Here is a 21,675-nt window from a genome sequence, read left to right as displayed (position 1 = left end):
AGTCCATTAAGTCTAAGCCCCTTGGACTTGGAGTCCTGTTTTAAAGTAGATGTTGACCTAAGTTGGTGTACTCTTTTTTTTAAGTTTATTTCTGTTAATCTTATTTGCAGCAATATTTTTTTCTCTGAACATCTCCCTGTATGTATTACTATGTGCATGTAAAATACATTTATTTTACATGTTCTTGTAAATGTCCTCTATCATCTAAGTGAAGGACATCTTTCCCAGCGTATAGGATATGTTAGACTATGATATCACTGGCAGGAAGGCAGTTTTATGAGTGGTTTTGCTTGCTACTTCTGTTAAAGCAGAACAGATATTGTCTAATGTAGAAAGCCTGTGGTGGAAAAAATATTTAGTAGCTGTCTCCTTTATAATCAATTATGGGAATAGGAAGGAAATGCAGGTAAAATAACATTTTAATTCTTTTTATGTGGTTGAGACAGTCCTATTAAATACGTATTACTTAAATTATCTATTGAACTGATCTAGTAAAAAAAAAAATCTAGAGTTTTATATGGAGATACAGAAAAGAAGAGAAGCTAAAATAACCTCTAAATTAAACTCTAGTCCTCAGTATCTTGCAGTACAAATATATATATAAAAATGTCAAAATAAAATTGCTGAACTCCAGTAACTACTATTTATCAGTGCTGAAGACATTTCTTTAAGTATTTGCACAACATATGATAGAATACCTTGTTCAGAGAATTTTGCCTGACACAGGTTAAATCTCTGGGTCTTTAGAACAAGTTGCAGACACTGCGTCTTGATACAGCTTCATTGCACTTCTGAAGAAACGATGCGTTCTTTTTCTTTAAGGAAGTTTTTCTATTCAGTGATGTGCATAGGAGGAGACTTTCTACTGTCCTAGTACTGCGAGAGACACTTTTCTCAGGATCTATTTCCTTCTACCCAATACTGGCTTCAAAAAAAACCCAGCAGTTTCCATTCAAGGCAGAAATTTCTGATCCTCCTATATTCGCTTACAGGAGAACACTGGCACCAGAAGCAGCATTTGTGTTTGCTTTGAATAGGGAGGATAAAATTGTGAGTGAATTTTTGTGTGGATTATTTTAGGTCACTAGGTCAGAGACGGCAGGGACCGGAAGTAACTTGGAGCCGTTGCCATCTAATGGCTATTCCATGCTCTCGCCCTAATCTGGGGTAGGTAGAATTAGACTGAAGAGCTCTGGGCTTTGAACCGCTGCTCTGCTGTGATGCAGGTTCTTACTGCGTGCAGCAAATCTACTCTTCTGCCACTTCCCTCTTTTTCTCAAACCGTCCATTTATGTAACTGTAAGCTAAAATGATGCATTAAAAACTAAGGCAGGATGCTTTGTAGGTTACTCTGCCCAAACGTGTGTTGGAATACAGCTGAAATATTCATCAAATCCGTCATGAAATTGTCCCTGGATTACTGAGACCTGCTTTGAATTCACAACTCAGAGTTCTTCTGTGTCTTGTTGAACTAGGAATACAAAAGCGCAGTTATTCAGATGGTGTGGTCTTAAGGGTATTATCTAATGGCGGCTTTCTTCAAATTCTTTTGTTTTGAAGCAGTCGTTAATAATTAACGTGGCCAGAAGGACTGGATAAAGGTGATGCCCTTTACTCTGGCACGGTGGTGAAAAGGAGAAATGAGTCATTACAGATGAAGCTTTAAAAAAGGAGAAAAAAAACTTCAGTAGTGTAAACGTAGTTAACATATCTTTGATCATTTTATATTGTTAATTATTGTATTGTTTATATTTGCTAATTGAAAACGTTAGGAGCAAGTGTCAATTTAATTCTGTTTCCCGCTGCATTTCTTGGAGGTATATTCATCAGGAAAATCCGTCCTACAGTAGATGGAGTTGTCTGACAGTTAACGAGCCTCGGAGCAGAGCGTTTGGAGCACAGGCTCTGGGACACAGGGAAGCGATTGCCTGTTCAGGACAAGCCAGGGAAACCCCTCCACAAAACTAATGTAGCCTCAGTGTCTTACTGAGCCTGTCCTTGCCAGTATTTTTGCATGGTATGTGCTTCATCCACAACTGAAATATCAGCAGTTAGGCTCATTTTTCCGTAGCCAACTGAGAGGGTAATTAGTTCTGTGACTAGGAAAAGGCCCATGGGACTGTTAGTGACTATAAGTAATTACACTCTTTTTCTTAGCCAAAGACCCAAGCTCCAGCAGCAGAGTAATTCCTAAATCTATGGATTCTGTGGAATCAAATCTGATTCAAATCTATGGATTTGCTGTTTATGAAGTTCTAAAAATATTTGTGGTGTCTTTCGATAAGGTTCTCCTACCATTTCTTTTTTGGAATGACCATCTAGATTGATGGTTCTGAGTTACAGTTGTCTGAAGCTAAAACAAAATACACGACCACAACAGACCACCTTTATTAGAAATCCCTATTTTGGGAGCTCCAAGATCCATTAGCCAGAATGGAAACTACTATCCAGAAATAGCAAAATGGAAGCCACCTACTCACATTACAATATGCAAGAATATTGAGTCTGTTATCAAAATTAAGCATATATATATTTTAAATACCAATAAGGTCTACATGAGGTTATTCTGATTAATCAAAAATGCAGACACTGTAATCAGTCTTTGGATGTTAAAACCATATCTAAGGTATCAGTTTCAGGACATTGTTCCAGAAGTATCTGCAAAGATAAATAGTTTTCAAATAAACCGTAATTAACCTCTGATGATAAGACTCCTTCTGTATTTTATAAATATGTGAAACTGGTTAATGAGGAAACACTGTTTGGTAGTTGACTAATTTTAGTTTGCATTTGCCCAGTAATAGTATTATACTGCTTCTTGGGTGAAAGCTTAATGTGACCTTTCTGCTTTTTACTAGTTTGCATTTGCTCAAGGTTTGAATATAAAATTTGCACTTCTTTTTGTTAGTGTACTGATATCTCAACAGTAATATTTAAATAGGACTGCAAATGCAATTTGTTCACTCTACTTCATAGTCAAATTTCAGTAAAACTTATGCTGAATGAAAGCAAAAATGTATGCACAAATAATAGAAAGGGGATGGTAAAATGATAAATTCCTTTTTATCAGGACTTCTTGATTCTTCTAGGATTATTTAAGTGGAATATCTGTTTCCTTTTCAAAAATCATAGTGCAGGTAGATTAAAAGAAGCATTGTTAGAAGAGAAGAATACCAAGTGAAATGTCTGTAGAAACATTGCAATATTTATCTGCTTTTTTCCCTTTTTCTAGGCTTGCTTTTTCTGGGTGTTTAAAAAAAAAAAAAAAAAGACTAGGCTGCATACATTAAAAATATATATAAATGTTTCACAGAAGATAATAGTGTCCCTCTGCAGAAAGGGTATATTCAATATAAGCAAATAGTCAAGCCAGTCAAAAGTGAGGAGGAAGAAAAAACCACACCTGCCCATACCTTTTAAAATTAACTCTGCTACAGTTACAATTCTAGAGATGTATAATTTTTCCCTTCTGGTGCTCCTTTCTTCTCAGCACACCTGCCATGAATCTGTCTTCCTGATGCCCATCAGAAGTGTTGAAGTAGAATAATTTGCTTCTCAAAAATCAAGATGAGGCAGAGATTCAGGAACTTGTGGAAGGCTTAGAGATGAGTGTATCTTCAAGCTGCATAGTAGGATCTTAATTCTTCTAACAGTGTTTAATATCATATGTCTTATGATAGACAAGAAGGAGCTGTCTTTCTGAGTGAGGGTGATGGAGAGGGAAAGGTCAATAGCACAGTCTAAGGCCTCACTTCTACATCCTAATACTGTATTGTATCTTTGAGAGTAGTTTCTCAGCTGGGGTACGTGGTGGGTATTGTGAAGAGACAGATGGACCTAAGACCTTGTTAACCTTGAGGAAATGTAAGAGTGGATCTCCACCATCACGAGTGTATCTGCATGGGTTGGTCTTGGGAAGAAGCAGGCTGAGTGAAACAGGATGGTTCAGCTATGATTACCTGTTTGGCAGGAAAGAAACATCTTCATTGAGCGCCGGAGTAGAGCAATTGGGTTATGAAATAATGTGTCAGTAGTTGAATTCTAAACATGGCAAAACCAGGTGAGGAAACTTTTGGACGGTTTAGCTCTCCCTTTTATAAGCTCTTGGACTTACTAGGCCACAAAGCTGATCTACAAGTATGATGCTGAGAACATTGTGTTGGAGCACCATTACTGGTTTAATAACAGGGCATTAGAAAGATCTTTCTTACTTATAAGATTATTGCAACCACAGGTCATACATAACAATAATTTAACATGTTACAGGCTAGTGTAACCAGAAGCTGACTAGACTTTAGTATTTGTTGTGAAGTTAATTCAATCACACCCATCTTTGGAAAGCTGCTCTTGCTGTTGCTGTTTTTCTAGCTCTCAATCACATGCCTTTTTCTTAAAGGAGCAGAACTTCAGTGAGCTTTTGTTGTCATATCTCTATTAGCAGTACTGTAATGCATGGTACGTTTCAAAATACTGAAGTAGGCATATTTGAGTGACAGTCCAGTGTCCTGCCTTAAGCCTGGTAGAGTAAAATCTTTTAAAGCTTCTGTTGCTGCAGTCAAAGAAGAATTTTGACTGTTCTTCAGATGTAACTTGATTGTATTTCACTTGCAATTCACGGAAGCCTGGTCTGCACTAAATTTGAATATCTGCTTCTTTGTCCTCTTAAGTAGACAGTCAGAATTCAAGTTTTAGCCTCAGCAGCAAATGTTTTTCAGGTTGCTTTGTGTTGATTGGTGTAGTAAAGAAACTTGTGGTCTTTGCAAATAGCTACTCCATGTTTTGGGATAGCTAGTTCTGCTGATTGTGTTTAACTGATGTATCCCTGTGAAAGCATGATTTTTAGGTAAGTTTCATATACTGCTGCCATTTACATTTTTTTCATGGTAGTATTGCAACATCTGTTCTAATGTCTGGCACTACATAAAATAGAGATCCTAAAGTAAATGTTTGCGTACCAGACAAGTACTCAACATTCTCAGTGTTACAAATACAACAGAAAGCAAAATGTTTTAAAACACTATTCAGTCTCATTTTAAAATTGATGCATATTTTTGGCATTAAATTATCTTGCTTGTTTAGAACTAAATAACATGCCAGGGATTTTTGTTTTCAGAAGTATTTGATTTGAGACTTCTCAAACAACAAATTCTGCCCTTGAGATTGCACTCGTGTGTTGACAGCTTGGATGTGCTCTTGTTTACTTTCTGATTAGATCAAAATAAAAATGTGCAGCTAGACCTGTTTTAATCAATCTGAAGAAATGCCAAGACTCTTCCTTTTGCTGTCTGCTTTTATGAAAGTCGATTTTAGAATGTAAGACTTAAATTCTTAAGAGTGAATTTCTCCATTTTGTATCAGATTAAAATTTTAAAGTATCTGAAGAATTTGTTTTTTTCCCCCAATGCCACTAATCATCATGGAACTTATATTTATATAAAGGATGTGATCTCTTGAGTCCATCTTTTCTTGCAGTGTAGCTGTAATATTACCTTTCATTATCATAAAATTGATATTCTAACATGGGTAATAACATGAACTCAGAAGCATCATCCTTAAATAACCAGTGAGATCTCTGTGAATATTCACATATCCCCTTTCATCTCAACTTTGTGTCTTATTCCTGTTTGTTTTTTACTGTGATTTCTTTTTCTCTGACTTGTACTTGGATTCCTTGTTTCTGCTTTTCATTTATTTTACATCTCTGTTCTTTCACTTCCAACAGTGTGAAATGCTGTTTACACTCCACCCTTTCCATGTGCATCCTGTGGTTTTTTTTAGTGTAACTTCCATTCTGTCCAACCTACTCTAATTATGGTTAAGACAGATCATTCAGCTAAATCAGTGCTGAGAGTGATGTGGTTCTTTCTCTTCTTGCCTTTAAATATATATATATATATATATCCTTTCTTTCTTCTCTGACTTTATTCTCCTAATAATTATGCCTTTTCTTTCCCTTATCTTCTTGCCTTGTTGGTTCTGTGAATTCTGTCCTTTCTCCTTGGCTTAATCAGTTACCCTGTTCAGGTAGTTCTTGCTTCCACCTCTGCTGCCTTTCAATTCGGACTTGTTCTAATATTTTCCTATAACTCCAAATCAGTCTTTCAGACTTCATATATAACAATAGCACTTCCTTTGTGCTTTCCTGTTTTCTTCACTGATGTTTTGTGGGCTCCCAAATTCTGTCATCATTGGCCAACTTGATTTGTCACAGTTACATTAACTTCCACAAATGTCATCTTTTTTGCTTATGCAAATAGGGCTTCTAAAGTAACCTCTGTATGTGACAGTTGCCCTCTCCCTTCATATTTTGTTACCTGGTGGTAGAAGAGAAAAGGAACAAAACACCTTCAAACCAGTAAACTATTTTGAAGGAGCTTTTCTCCCAGGGGAAAAAAAGTTATAGTCTGTCTTTGTTTATAAGTTCCTGAATTTGTGCTTGCATCCGCAAGGTCATTTCACAGGAAGGTCTGGAAACCATTTATCAACTTGTCTTCTACTCATAATAGCCAAAAAGTAGAGTATGGTGATACTGTTTTCTGTATGGCTGGAGTGGACAGTAGACTTCAGAAATGGCATTAGATCTTTATTCTTTTTTAAGCATGTCTTTATTTTGCATGTGTAAAACATCAGTGAATGGGACTTACAAAAAGGCTATTACAGATCTGAAATTGCTTGAATAAAAGCATTTTCCAACAAGTAACTGCTCACAAGTAACTGCTCCTTACTGCGGTCTCACTTTTCCATGGTGTTATTCCAAGAGATCTGTCACTCAGTGATGGGATAGATGCCCTTCCTGGGCACTGGATAGTGCATGTTGCCAGATTTTTATCCCCAATTGAATGTCTTGACAAATGCTTAACATACAGTTATCAAATTTTAATACAAGAATAGAGAACTCTAGTTTGTGAAGATGGGCAATTTCCTCTCCAATTACTTTGTCATTATGAAGTTTGCACTATTGCAATTGAATAGGCAGTGGCATTTGTATGTTGGGTTTTTGATGTCTGAATCATGCCCTGAATCCAGCCTACAAGTGACTGTCTGCACTACTCCTTACCTTTAGTAGAAAGATGTTTTTGTTTTAGGAACTCCTCTGAAATTGCCACCAGTGAAATTCAGATGAATATGTTAAGCTTAGGATTTTCAGAATGAAGTCATGAAAGGCCTCAGTTACAACTTAAATGTTGTCTGCTGTTTTAAGAGAGAGCAATATTCTTTTGCAAGTGTGAGATGACTGCAACTTATCTTCTTCATGCTGTGTCTGCAACAAGCATCAGCATGCACAGCCAAGGCTTACGAAATTACAAGGATTTTAGCTGAAAACGTCAGCCGTTAGAAAACTGCTAACCTTTGTTACAAGTATCTGACTTAATTCTCAGTTGTCTGTAAGTGTTGTCATACTGAATCAAAATAGTTTGGTGCCTCTCACGGGTGGTCCAACGCTTGCCATCCTTGAAATAGGATTTCAGGTTTGGGCCCTCCCCATCTGTGGGGGAGGAGGCTGAATCACTGCAGCAGTAGCACCAGCTCTGCGCCAGGCTGCTCAGGATGCCCAGGAGGAGTTGTCTCGCCCTCCCTTCTCCCCCAGTATTGACCAAGCGGCTGCTTGGACCGTTTACAAGTTCAGGAAGAAAAAAAATCAGCTATTTGGCAGTTGCATTTTTACCAGGCAGCTGTTCCCTGTGTCCTCCAAAGGAAAGACAGTAGATGGATGGGAGGTGTCTGAGGTTTGCTCTTTGAACCACGACTGCCACAGTTGTCTGTATTTTGAGCGTCTGAGAAAGGTTTGGTAGCCAACAACTAATAAAAAACTTAATTACTTGCTAGTGATGAGACTAGTCATTTTTCTTTGAAATAACTTCTATTGACTTTCTATAAGTACTCTTTTAGAATTGCTAGATATGGATAGACTAGTGAGAAGATAGCAAAGTAGTTGCGTTAGCTCTACAGGAGACTGTTCTAGATGTTGCTAGTTTTTCTCATCTCTGTTTTAGTGTCTTCTCAGCTGTCAAGTCCTCCTTTCTTCTCTCCCACTGTAATACTATACAGAATTAATGATTGTCACTTCCTTTTCCTACACGGGGTTGCAGAGCTATCCTAATTAAGCATTCACATAGTAAAATTGCAGCTAGAAAGCTGTCTAGGTTTGGATGATGGCACTTCAATGACTTATATTTACAGATGTCAATATTTATCTTGGGCCTGCTGCCTGTCGTGGTCTGTGGTTGTGTAGCTGGTGGGCATTCTAGCTTAGCTGAGGGGAGTGTTGCTTTTCATAAGATTATGTAGTAATACTGTATTCTACCTTCTACAAACACTGTTGGTCTTTCTGTTTTCACCTGAGGCTTTTTTTTTTCTACTTAAGTTTCAGAAATGCAAGGTTTCAAGGTGCTTAAAATAAACGAGTCAATGTCTCCTCCTGCCCCCAATTCTTCTCAAGCAGAGTGCTCTTTCTATAAGTATTTAGGGTGATGCCCCTGACAAAAGCAGGGGTGAACCAAGTCCCAGTTTCCACTGAGTTTCAGTATGTTAAACAGGCACAAGTTATTTTTCTTTTCTGCGGTTCTCCTTGCTTCTTGCAGGGTCAGAAGCAGCAGTAGCACTTTGGCTGTTCCCAGTTGAGTCATTTGGCATGCAAATCACTTTGCAGTAATGCCAGAGGTTCCCTTTGTGCTAGGCCTTATATAAAACACATGACAGATTGTCAGCTTTGTCACCTTCCCTGGGCAGCAGGGAATAGGTAGAGACTTCAGCTTTTGATTTGGACACAACTGGACTAGTATCATAAGATCAGATTTGCTTTGCAGATACCCCTATATAAATCATGTCAGAATGCTACACTGAGTACTGCTGACTGATATTTTAATACTAACATAATTCCACAGTGCAAATAAATACCTACTGGGGAAGCATAACAGAATGCACGCTCCAGGGAAAACAGTCCCTCCTCCCTCTCTTCACTGCCAGAACTAGACATAAAAAACAGAAGTGAAGCCTAGGGAAAATATCAAGCAATATAAATTTTCTGCTCTTGATTGATCTTTCATCTGAGTGTTTGGGGTTGCAGGAGTACCTGCTGCATCTACGTACAGAATCCTTAAGTTGCAGGAAAGGTAGCTCTTGTCCTGTAACTGCTGCAGGTCTGGGCAAGGACTTTGCTTAGGATCTCTTCCTGATGGGAAGTATAGGAATCCAAGCAGTGTTCCTCGATAATAAAGCACATGGTGGATTTTCACTGTTTCTGAGCTTTGCTGCTCACTAAATATCTTAGTTAGCTTGCATGAAACTGGAGAAGTATCTCTGGAGACGTGGTCTGCAGTGGACTTTGTGTGAATCTGTGGTGTACTACTGATTTAATGAGCTGTATCCATAAATTATGTTGGTTTCTGGTTGCTATTTAAAGCTTTTGAGTTACTGTGACATTTGTTTTTAAAATACTCAAGAGGAAACACTGAACATTCTTTTCCTGCTTACACCCACGTTACCAGGACAAGGCATGAATTCTTGACTATGCCTTTAGACTTCCAATTTTAAAGAAATGTTAAGATTTCATGGGGAGACTGATTTGGGGCTGTGAATTATTTTCAAGGAATTATTGTGCAAATCCTAATTTGTGAGAGTATTGGTTCTTATTTTTCTGAGTAGTTCTATCAGTTTTATCACAAATGTTAGGAAACTCTCTGAAACTGAGGATAGTGACTATAAATGTGACTCCTTGGCTTTGCAAATGGAAAGGATAATGATATAACATAAGACTGTTACAAAGCTCTAGTAAAGACCCATCTTGGAAAATTATGTGGCTGTTTGGGACTGTCACATGACTTATTGAGCTCTGGGTTCAGAAATGCTGCTCTTTTGAGTCTTCCTACATCATTTTCTGGGTACAGTAACTTCTTAAAAATAGGATTTTGATTAAAAGACTCTGACTTCCTTGCTTTAAAATAGGACCTCATGTTCTGTCCTCACTGTCACACTAAATCTCTTTAACTTAAATCCACTCTAAATCCAGAGTCTCAGTGCTGAAGTCACTCACGTTTTACAGTTCCTCTCTCAGGGAATGTAAATTGGAGCAAACAGATGGAGCCAACAAATGAGCAGACTTTCAAGGGTTTTGAAAATAGACCTTGAAAGGGCTTTAGTATAGGAAGTAAATAGATCTAGATGGGCAAGAATGGCACTCAATGTTTATTTTCTTTCTGGCTTTGTTTTTCCTATAAATTTTGCGTTCTTTGAATATAGATCAGAATTATCCGGAGTTCAAGATCCTCTTCTGTGTGGGGCTTCAGTTTTTAACATGTAGGTGCTCTCTCTGCTCTGAAGGTGGTTTCACTCTCTTTCAGCTGGTCATACAGTTTAGCGAGTCTCTTGGTATCTTTGTGCCAAGAACTTTTCCCTTTGGGACAGGAGGCAGTCTGGAGGAAAGACACTAAGAAAACAAGATGAGCTACAGGTTCAAAATGGAGTTGAGAAATCTGCCAGCCTCCTCGGTATCTTGTTGAGAGTGTCTTTGTATGGATGATAAAATCAGCACTCAAACTTCTGCTGAAGTTGCTTTTGTCTGAAATGATCTAGGTGGAAGTTTGGCTTTGTTGCTTCCTTGGTGGAGTTGTGGTTTACAAGCTCTTGACAGCCTTTTTCACTTGTGAAATCCTGGTGACCATATAGGGGAAATTGTGTAACTTTACAGAGCAACTTATACTCAGCTCTGTATACACTAAGACCACCCTAGCAACATCACTGCGCTCATTTTCTAAAGGTTTTTCCATGAGTTGCCTGTTTAGGTATTCACAGCTTCAAATCTGGAACAAATGTACTTTTTAAAGCTAGTTCAAAGTACGCACAATAGTTATAATCAAGAAGTACTGCTTAACTATCATTAGAGATCTGTTACTTCATGTGGAGCTACAAAGTGTTTGAATGTTAACGCCTTAATTTGAAAAACTGGGTTTGAAGGATAAGCCATGAGTGCCAAGAAGTATGTTTCTTATGCCACGGATGGCTTAGATTAATTTCTTCAAGCTGTCAAATGGTTTTATATTTAGAAAATGTTGTGAGCAGCATGCCAGGTTAATTTTAAATGGAAATTAAATATGTTTTTCTTTTCTCATAGGAACTGGAGACATTGTTGCTGTCATGATTACAGAATCAAAGGTTAAGGAGATCCTGAATTATTTGGAAAAGAATATCTCTGTCTTGATGGCAATAGCAGTGGGATCCCGTGTTCCTCCAAAAAACTTCAGTCGGGGCTCTCTAGTCTTTGTGTCAATATCATTCATTGTTTTGATGATAATTTCTTCAGCATGGTTAATATTTTACTTCATCCAGAAGATCAGGTACACAAGTGCACGTGACAGGAATCAGGTAAGGGAATTCCCTTGCTTCTCTAAACTATGGAAATTATTTGCTCTCTATTAACTACTGTACATAGAAAATCATCTCTAAGGACTATCCATCAAACTAGTATTCAAAATATCTTTGTTCAGAGGTGGAGTATGCTGCTGGACAGGGATTTTATATAGCAAATTGTTGTTATCTTGAGTAGCACCAATGCAAGATCTTATTATATACAACAGGAAAGAATAGAACTGAGGCAAAATATTTGTTTTGTTTGAGTATGAGTCAAAGGGGAAGAGAGAATCTTTGTTGGCTGACTATCACATATTGTATAGTATATTACTTTTCCTTAGGACATTGGGAATGGGTGGGAGAGTTAAACTGTGAACGAACTTGTATAGTGTAGTGGAACACAGAGCTAATGTTTATTTTTGTGGGGGAATTTTTGTTAACTGGTGGAGTGAGATAAGTCATAGAGCTCCATTTGGATTAGTTAATTCCTTTAAGTCCTTATTCCTTATAAATTCTACCCATGCTATAAAGGATAGCTTTAGTAATAGGTAAAGTAATGCAGATGTATTGAGGCATTATCAAACTATGATGTATCATGAAGGTTAGATTAAGAAAACTAAAAGATAGAATTGTTCGGTGATTTTTCACTAACTTCCAGCTTTGTTCAAGATAACACAAGATATGAGCTGCCTAATTCTACTGGTCCTGTAACTTCAGTAATTATCTTGTCTAAAATGCCTTCTTGTATTCTTTTTCACCTCTAATTTAAGAACTTGTGTATTTGAACTAGAGATGGTCATTCTCAGGTGTCCTGAATAAATCAAGTCATCACCTCAAATATGGATTAAACTCTGGAAGTAATTTTTTCATGTTGTATTAGCATGGACTTACTGACCCACTGCCTCCATAGCGTGCCTTGGCTTTTATTGGGAAGGAGCAGTAAACCTCGGGAAATCTGTGCTCTCTTTGCCTCCGTATCTCTCTGTCAAGGATCATTTATGAAGCTGCTGGCCCGTAGCCACAGACCCCCTTCCCTCCGAGTTAGCGCTGACACGGAGGGTCCCACCGCCAGGCAGTGCTTTGGATATGTTCCATTAAAGACTGCTTGTGATTATTTAAAATCTCTGAAGGTTCCGCTAAATATTACTTTGTCAAACCTAAAACAAACGCAAACTTGTAAAGCCTCAGTTGCGACAAAGGATTTCCTTCCCAGTTTCTAGAAATAACGTCTGACGCTGCAGGTCCCCTGGGTATTTTGTAGACTTTCCTAAGGATGTCATTCGTAAATGACCACACTGTAACTGGTGCTTAGTGAGGTCCCTTGGGATGGTAAAAGTTTAAATATAACTGTTACTCAATGATATGTCTGTGGAGCACTAAATTGTGCCTGCTGCATCCCCTACATGGTTCTAGGCTTCTTCAAAATGCCCATGTTTCAAAAGAGCTGCTCCATGGGGAAAGGGCTTTTATGACCTTTTTTCTTTCTTTAGATTTTTACAAAGGTCAGGAGAAACTTGATGAAATTTTTATGTGGTTTAAAAAGCTGAGCTTATTAAACTTTAATAAGAAGGTGGCGACAGCTACAGTGCTTTTTTGAAGAGCTTTCACAGAGAGAACACTGTACTGTTAGTGATGAAATAACTTGTTTTAAGCTGTGCTGTTGTTTTTAAGTTATGTGGAGAGGCACGCTTCCTTTTTTTCTCCTTCAGAAAACGTCAAAAACATGCTGTGTTTTGTAGATAGTGCAAGTAGATACTGGTATTTCACATGGTTACTCTTGTGCACTTCCGCCAGAGCAGTTATGAAACTCCTTTGTATGTAGTGATGGCCTTTTCCATCAAGGCGGTTGTGTGTTTTAAAAGCAAGTATTCTGTATGCCTATGCCCTAATTTGACAAAAAAGCAAATCCCAATCATTCCCAATGTTAGCTTAGGAAAGTATTTGTTAAAATTAGAAAATTTTGCAGTGGCAAAAGCGCGCTTGTTAAAGTCGGTAGCATAAATGCTTTTCGTTGATGTGGAATGTGACTAGCATCAGCGATATGGTCTGATATCAGACTAGATCCCTTCATCACAAGATATCTATTTTACAAGTTTTCAAGCAAATAGAAATTTCCATGAAGACTAACCTGAAAACTTACTGTGCTTCCCATACAGCTCTTAAATGGAGAAGGTTATTGTTAGTGAATTTGTTTACATAAGGGAACATGTATACATTTTGGAAGAGTTTTGTTGAAACAGCAATGCTTTCAATAGGAAGATAGTATCTTAGGTAAGATTTTTTTGTACTGCAAATGCAAACTTATGCAGTACAACTAAATATAAATACTACCCACGGTTATTTAGGTGGTAGTGTCAACCATTTAAGTTAACTGCCTCACCATGTCTTTTCAGCTTTGTTCCTTTCGTAGTAATCACCCTTTTGGTTGTGCAATGATAATCTATTTCAGTAAAACAGCAGTGTGCCAGCGTCTTCTGTGGTGTTAAGTGCTTAAGCCAATGTGCCCATTTCAGGACATGTAATGTAGAATTGCTTAGACTGAGCGGTTTCTAATGTGTGGGAGTTAGGATAGGACTTCTGGCTTCAGGAGGTAGTAAATGCCCCCATCCCAGCTGTTTCTGATGCTGCGTTTCCTGCACAGGTATACTCCAGTATTTGGGTCCCAGTGTGTGTATATATATATATATTTTTTTTTTTTTTAATCCATATCCTGAAAAACGAAAGAGCCATTCTTCTGTGGAAAACACCAAAAAAACATGTGCTTATGTACTCCCCGAGTAATGGTGGTACAGTTAGTGGTCTTAACACAATATATACAGTTGTGGTGGCCTTCTGAGATCTTGTGTGGTTTTTTTTTTAATAAAAGCAGCCCTGTTAATTTCTGCTTGTATGCAGAGAAAGAAAAAGTGTGATACAAAGGGAAGGGGGGAGACTTAGGAAGGAATTAATTGTCAAACTTATAAAGGATGTGGGCACAGAAAATGCACATATGTTCACAGTTATACAGGAGTGTGGTATGTGCAGTTCACATACCCAGAAGCAGATCATGAGAACTCTGCCTCTTTCAAAGACAGAATATTTAGTACAAGATTGAGATAAGGGAGGAAACAAATGAACTTCCTTGTTCCAGTCGGTGTAAACCCCATCTTGCTTCTCTGGTTACTGAAACAAGAAAACGTGAGCTTTGTTCTACTCGGTGCCCTGTCTCTGGGATCCCGTGAATCAGCTGCCAAATAGCCATTCTTAATTGGCTGGCAATTGGGGCATTGCAGCAGGAATCAGCACTTTGAGCACAGAAGTGGCTCCCTCCATCCATCCAACAGTGCTGGTAATTTAAAAAAAAAAAAAAAAAAAAGGCCTTTTGCAATCAGAATGAGGTAGGTTAATCTTCAAACCAGTATGAATTTCAGCCTTATTTAAGTCTGCATTGACTTACTTAGATTTCATGACCCATAAGTATTTTCTTTGTGAAATACTGGTGGTTTCAGGTTATAGTGAGATAAAAACTAGGTTACACTGAGGATCTCTTATGTCTCAGAGTAAGGTCAGCGTACTCGGGAAGGAAAACCAAATTTCAAGCTTAAGAAGAGAACAAAATGTATTACAGCGTGTTGGATAAAAAGCAAAATGAACAGAATATAATGGAAATCAAGGGGGAGGCATGTTTTAATTCTTTTCCTGCTGGCAGGGTTTCATCAGCTTTGTTGCACAGGGTTTGGGCGACTTCTGTAGACTGTTTCATACAGTCCGTGGGGTTTATGCCCACACATATTGAGTGCATTCATGAGCTCTGCAGCTGGATTTTTCCTTCCTGACAAATCTAGCTGTGGTTCTGCTGGGTGCCCTTTGTGTTTTATGTGTGACTGCTGTCACAGTGTATTGCAATGTAAGTATCTAGCCTGAATAAGTCATTGTAAAGTACAGTAATGAAGTCTGATTATCAGGGTTAATTTGTGTTCTTTTCTTTGTCACTTTATTAGCGTCGTCTTGGAGATGCTGCCAAGAAAGCCATCGGTAAATTGACAACCAGGACAGTAAAGAAGGGTGATAAGGTACAATAATAAGATTTCAACATAGTCGTCTTGAACCTCATGTTTAATTTTTGCCAGCAGAGAATTCACTTCTTGGCTTTTCCTTTCTCTTCTGATTTTTGATCTTGGCTTTCTTGTTGGAGAGTTCATCCTCTGGCATAGTATTTAGTGTGACTTTTGGCATTTATGTATGCTGTAAGTGTACATTTCAAAGAAGTTTTTCTTGCTTAAGAACTTGTTGCAGTCTACCTGGCAACTGTAGTTGAGAGTGGTTTTGTGTGCTAGCTGGCTAGGGTTTTTTGCTGTTAAGAGTACCCAGGGCTAGTGGTGGAATACTAAGCTAAGAATCATTATATATGTAAGTTGTGTTTAAAATATATATATTATATAAAATATATATATATGACACATAATAAAGGACAATCTCTTATATAAAAGCTGAATATTCAGTAATCTGAGAGGAAATATGAAGAGGTGTTTCATTAAAGATACTAAATGTTACTCAAAGAAAAGTTGTAGTCAATATAAAAATTAAAATGTTTGATATCTTAAATCCTAAACTTTTTTTCATCCTTTTATCAGCAGTACTGCTTTGTCCTTGGTTCTGAAGCATTAGTCTGTGAAGAACTATATTTGAGAAGCACAGAATAATTGATCATTCTGATTAAGGGAAAAAATAGTAAATTAATCGTGCTTAATTTTTACTTTGCAATATGCAAGGGAATGCTGTCTTTTTTAAGAGAAAAATACCTTGGGCCTCTGGCTTGATTACTTCTTATCTTTATCAACACTATCAGTAATGTAGGATTTAGTTAAGTGATGGAAGAACTTGTTTCTGGGGAGAAGTCCAAAGAAGTCTTTCCGCTTTTTCTCCCTCCCCATGTGGACGGAGTGGCACTCTGACAAGGAGTGTCTAATAGTCTTGCTGTGGATCCTGCCTTAGTATTTTGCTATTACTTTCTAGTATTGAAAATGAACTAAGAGAAGGCACAGTCTGTTTTGTCTCAGGCCCAAACATTATAAATGTATATTGCTAATGTCATAGCTCCATCCAAATGATGTCAGCCCTTTTTCAGTGAAAGCTTTAAATTCTCTTGTTGTAAAAATGATTATCGTAACTTTTGGAAGATGGAGAAAGATGATATTTCTGGAAGTGAGAAGCAGACAAAAATACTGGACTACTCTGAAATAACAAAAATTGCTAGTCCTGGCTATAAAAGGGAATCTCAGAATAAAAACCTAACCCAACTTGTATAAAATAAATGTTTGAGCTCAAAGCTGAAGTAAATCCTCAAGGAAAATTGCTACTGTATTTTATAGTGAATTAACTGAATATTATAACACTCACTGTAACTTAAGTTTCAAATAGTTGGTTACCAGTTCCAAATGAGGGGTGAGCATTTATATGCATGAGGTTTTGCGGGGGGGGGGAGGGTTTCCAAGTTATGTTGGAGCATAACAACCCAGTTATTGTTTTTGCATCTTCCTAGTAATAGCCACTTTGTCACAATGCAATTCACATACTAATCAAAACTACATTTAGCTTCATTGTAGCCTAAACTCTTGACCTGAATTTTCACTCTATTCATTTTAGGAAACAGATCCAGACTTTGATCATTGTGCTGTCTGCATTGAGAGTTACAAGCAGAACGATGTTGTCCGCATTTTACCATGCAAGTAAGCTAGTAAAGTTGCTTTGTTTAGAAACAATTTTCTTCGTGCTCCTTTGCTTCATTTTGTGCAATATGTGCATTGCAATTTGCAGACACATTCGTTAATGTTTCCAGCCCTAATAATAGTCATTTATTTTAGACTATCTACAATACCAGAAGGTGTGAAGGTGGCTGCTGGCAAAGTTACGGACAATGAAGATTAAAAAAAAAAACAGAGAAAATCTTTGAAGACTGGCAATTTTGGCATATGAGCAGTGGGAAGCTATTAAGACTGTAATGGAAAGAGATTTAAAGACTGAACAGTGGGCAGACACAAAAAACTTAATTATAATGAACTAGATAACAGCTACAACAGTCTGCACAGTGGATGTGCAACATCTTGTTATGCTGTTTCAGAAACCCACAGCTAAAGAGATGCGGTCCTGCCAGCCTCCGCACCTCCTCTGACATCAACCACTGTGCTATCTGATTTGGACTCTCCAATGCCCTATGTTCTTGGCTTGTGTTTGGAGATTAGTGCTTGCTGGATATCGTGCATTGGTGCTTAAAATGTAACGACTTCTTCCTTCCTCTGTGCCATTCTCTTGACACTTACAGGTTTTCACTTTGTTTCCATTCCACTTCATTCTTGAGTTTTCTGTGATACTAGCTCTTTCAGAGATGCTCATTTGAGTGGTTTTCCACCTGCTGATTAGTTTCTGGGGAAGTCAGTAATTCTTAGTAGCTTTAAGCATTACCAAGGACTTCTTGCCCTTTTATTCTGAAGTGCAAAACTTTCTTATCTCCAGATAAAAAATATACATACAAGTTATTTTGCATATGTGCAGCCAAGATCCAGTAATTTGGCCTGTGCTTAGTATATAAATAGTGTTCTGCATGATACACTAGAAGCAACTAAGTCACAGTGTTGGAGTCAAGCTTCAGTCACACAGCAGCAGCATCTAGCAGCTCATTATCAGTCTTCTAAACCCTCCTGCAGGCTGCTCTGAATAGCTGGAATATTTCTCTCCTAATGCATAATGAACTTCTGTTATAATAAAGAGAAAACACCAATTTATGTATTATTGATCAAAATATGATGCATCAAATATGTATTCTACTACTGAAGGTAGATGTTTAATTCAATTTATTTTCTTTACATCTTGGACAGTGGAAAGCAATGAATTGTTTTAGATGCTCAGTGTTGTGTTTGATTAATATAACCTACAAATGTTTGTTTGGAAATATTTGGGAATAGAAGAGCTTAGTCTTAAATCTATAAAGCTTTGGGAAGTTTTGGTCAAACAGATGTAGGTGCATTTTTTTAACAATTCAATCATTTTTACTCATTCAAAGATGATGTCTTCTTGCCCCATTAAAAAATATTACTCCCAAGGCCTAAATAAAAATCTCAGAGTTATGTCATATTTGTAATCTCAAGTAAAGCTACTATGTGAATTCAAGCCCTAGTCTTTGGTTTGTTGTGAAGATTATCTGGAAATTGAGAAACTTCTGGAAACTGATTGCACACCAGTTTTGAACCACTAAGCTGACTGAAAAACTGCCTCTTCTTTAAAAAGCTTCACTTCCCTAATTCAGGGTGCCACTGTGAATCTCAATGTATGAAATGGATCTTCACAAATCCTCTTCCTCTGTGCCCTTCTGATACTGAAGATCTCTCTTGATCTTTTCATCCCACCTTAGTCACACTAATATTTGTTATATTGGGTTGTTGCAAGGTGAGGTAAGGTTCAAAAGCCAGTGGAACAGAGCACTAGATAGGTGCTCTAGCTAACCTGAGTTGAGTACAGCTGACCATCTGGATGCTGGCTAGCTGTCACTGGAGGGGTTGCTCTCTGCAGAAGTCCTAAACAGATACTGCTACAGACGAGAAAGCTATGCACAAGACAGAACCCTGGATACAAAAAGAAGCTGTTTTTAATCAGTCTGTGTAGTGCTACTTAACGCTTTTTGTGAGCCACGGTCCTGCAGACAGTAAGCTCCCTGCTCTTGGGGACAGTTACAGCTGCTTCAGGGAGCTGGATGAAGATGCACCTGGCTGCCATCTCAGCACAGCATCCCCCAGTTCAGTCTCTCCATGTAAGGAGAAAACAAGGCTCTTGTGTAGATCCTTTCTGTTCTGCTTTTCACAAGAATATAAGGTCACTGAAGGCCTCAGATTACGTTCTTGCCAAAGGCTGTTTGAAGACTTTTGTGTTCACTTTCTACTTCTCTTTTTGAAATCTCGCTTTGACTGCTGCAATTCAGCTTTGTGTTGAGCGCAAAGGTCGTGGTTAGATGGGAACATTGAGATGGATAGTTTCCACAAGACGTTATTATACTTGTAGAATGGACGAGGGGCCAACCAGTACCTGCGGAGATGAGCCCAATAAATTTCAGATTGTATGGAAAACTGTTCAGTCTACTGAGAAGCATCTCCCCAAATCTTGTTTTGGAGATTTAATCCCTTTCTACTTCCTTACTTTTCAACCTCTCAGTCAAGTGCAACATGCAAAGCTAGTAACAAAATAACATCTACAAAACAGTCTCTAAGCCAGATACCAGAAAATAGATTGCAAGAAAACCACGGGGAAAATGGCTTGACCAAGAGGAGGCAAATGAAAGGCTAGGAGTGTGTCTAACTGTTTTTGAAGGAAGTTATAATCATTAGACAGTAGGAATCACTGACATACAGGATCCTTGCTGATTTCTTCAATGTAAAAGTAGCTTTTCCCTTTGCTAGCCACCAGAATTGTAATCCCCAGTTAATGGTCTGGCACTCTGTGCCTTTGTAGAGAGGAGTCCAACCTGCACAGGGGCATACAGTGCCATCTGAACAAGTTGCACCTAAATTCTGTAGCAAAACATCCTGTTTGTTATGGAAAGTGTTTTGGCAGGTAGGAAATTGTGGCAAATTAAAAAAAAAAAAAAAAAAACACGAAAATAATTTATGCAAACAATGCTGTATTATTCATATTGTGCCTCAGAGATAGAAATATGTTCAACACCAGCAACCTAGAGGCATACCCATCTCTTTTAGTACAGAGAAGGGATAAAACAGCCCTCTCTCTTCCCAGCCCACCTCAGCACAGACAGAAGTGGTCATTTGCAGACTTATAAACCTGAGAAACATTTCTTTCTTTGTGAATGTCATATAACATAAGTTAAAAATAAGTAGCGTAAGCAAATGTCGGGAGGACTCTGACAAAAGACAAGCCTCATGGATAATTTTCTTCATTCAAAGGGAGTTTTACTTTACCATTGCAGTGCTGCATCTAGGAGATGAATGGGCACTGTGTGAAAAGTGATCAGGAAAGAGGTGGTGTGTAGGAAAGATGATGACTGAGAGATAAGGGAGGGGGAGAGCAAAGTGACAGGCTAGGAAAAAAGCACGGAGAATGACATTGGAAAGGGCAGAATGATGGCCTGGGAAGGGAGGAATCCGCAAGGCGGAAAGAAATAAAGGAGCAGCAAACATTTGAGAAAGAAAAGAGCAATTGGGCAGTGAAGATGGATGTGAAAGGGCATAATGCAAGGCTGAATTTTAAGCAACTGTATTAAAATAAATATGTTTTGAGCCAAATGTTTTTATTTCCTGTACTGGGCAAAAAGGGGGAAAGTGGTGAAAATGACTAAGCCACCTTTTCACCTGCTTTATTCCGTGCTGCTGTAAATAGCTGTGCTTTTTTTTCTTTTTTTTTTTTTTGAGAGCCAATTAACACGATATCTCACTGCCATCCTTTCCCCTCACTGCAGTGCCTCTGCACCACCCCCATTTTTGCTGCTACCCTGCTTATGACAGCAGTCTCCTTCTCTCCCCCTGGCAATAGTAAGTATTTGTGGAAGGTACCGAAGCTGCTGTGCCCCGGTGTTGCCTGCTGCGAGGTGGAGGGCACCTTCCTCGCTGCCGCCGCAGCAGGCCGCTCGTCTCTGCTCAGATTTGCTGGCTGTTAAGAGGCTGCCTGCAGCAGGACGGTAAGCGCTGGTGTGCCGCTTGCCTGCCCGCCTGGGAGGATTGTGCCGCAGGCCACGCGGAGCAGCTGCCACCATCAGCAGCAGGCCAGGGGTGTTACTCCGCAAGGCAGCGCATTGCTTAGGTCTCTTTGGGCTGCTGCCCTGGGTTAGAGTGGATAATGCAGCGAGCTCTAGGGAAATAGCGCTTGTAAACGTGTTCTAACCCTTTCCCTTTCATTATGTGCTGATTTAGAGGTATTACACACCCAAAAGAGTGATTTGAGCTCCCTCTTTCTCTGTCGAAGGTGCAGAGAAGTTGTGTTGTACAACGGTCAGGGTTATGATGTTTATTACCTGCTGGAGACCGAGAGACTTGGGCATGCTGACAGAGTGGAAAAATACCTGCAGGTCACCTGCCTGAAGCCATGCCCACATGGGGGTCTCCTTCGGTGCTAGTGGGCTGACTGCTGGGCTTGTTCCTTCCTGCCCTGGGGGAGGAGAAGCGGCAAAAGCTGTGTCACGCTTGACTCCCTGGTGTCTGGTTCCTCGGGAAGTGTAGTCATCCACTGAGACCTAGAGCAGCTCACGAGGAACTCTTCAGATTTATGGTTTTAGAAAGCTTGTTATTGGACAAATGGCAGAAATATGAAGGTGGAGAAGGTTTACGATGGCAAAAAATGCAAGGGCTTGCT

General features: G+C 38.7%; 1 protein-coding gene across 2 annotated transcripts in view; it reads left to right on the top strand.

Moving 5' to 3' along the window:
• The window catches only part of RNF130 (ring finger protein 130), a 45,530-nt gene that overhangs the window by 14,424 nt on the left and 9,431 nt on the right, over positions 1-21,675 (top strand). For both annotated transcript variants that reach the window (XM_067305148.1, XM_067305149.1), the window contains exons 3-5: positions 11,111-11,361; positions 15,327-15,398; positions 16,972-17,054. In XM_067305148.1, coding sequence (XP_067161249.1) covers positions 11,111-11,361; positions 15,327-15,398; positions 16,972-17,054 — 406 coding nt within the window. The remainder of the gene's footprint in view (positions 1-11,110; positions 11,362-15,326; positions 15,399-16,971; positions 17,055-21,675) is intronic.

The sequence above is a fragment of the Apteryx mantelli genome, chromosome 14, assembly GCF_036417845.1.
Source record: "Apteryx mantelli isolate bAptMan1 chromosome 14, bAptMan1.hap1, whole genome shotgun sequence".
Classification (NCBI taxonomy): domain Eukaryota; kingdom Metazoa; phylum Chordata; class Aves; order Apterygiformes; family Apterygidae; genus Apteryx; species Apteryx mantelli.
The sequence above is the reverse complement of the archived record's forward strand: the minus strand, read 5'-3'. Positions and strand labels throughout refer to the sequence as shown.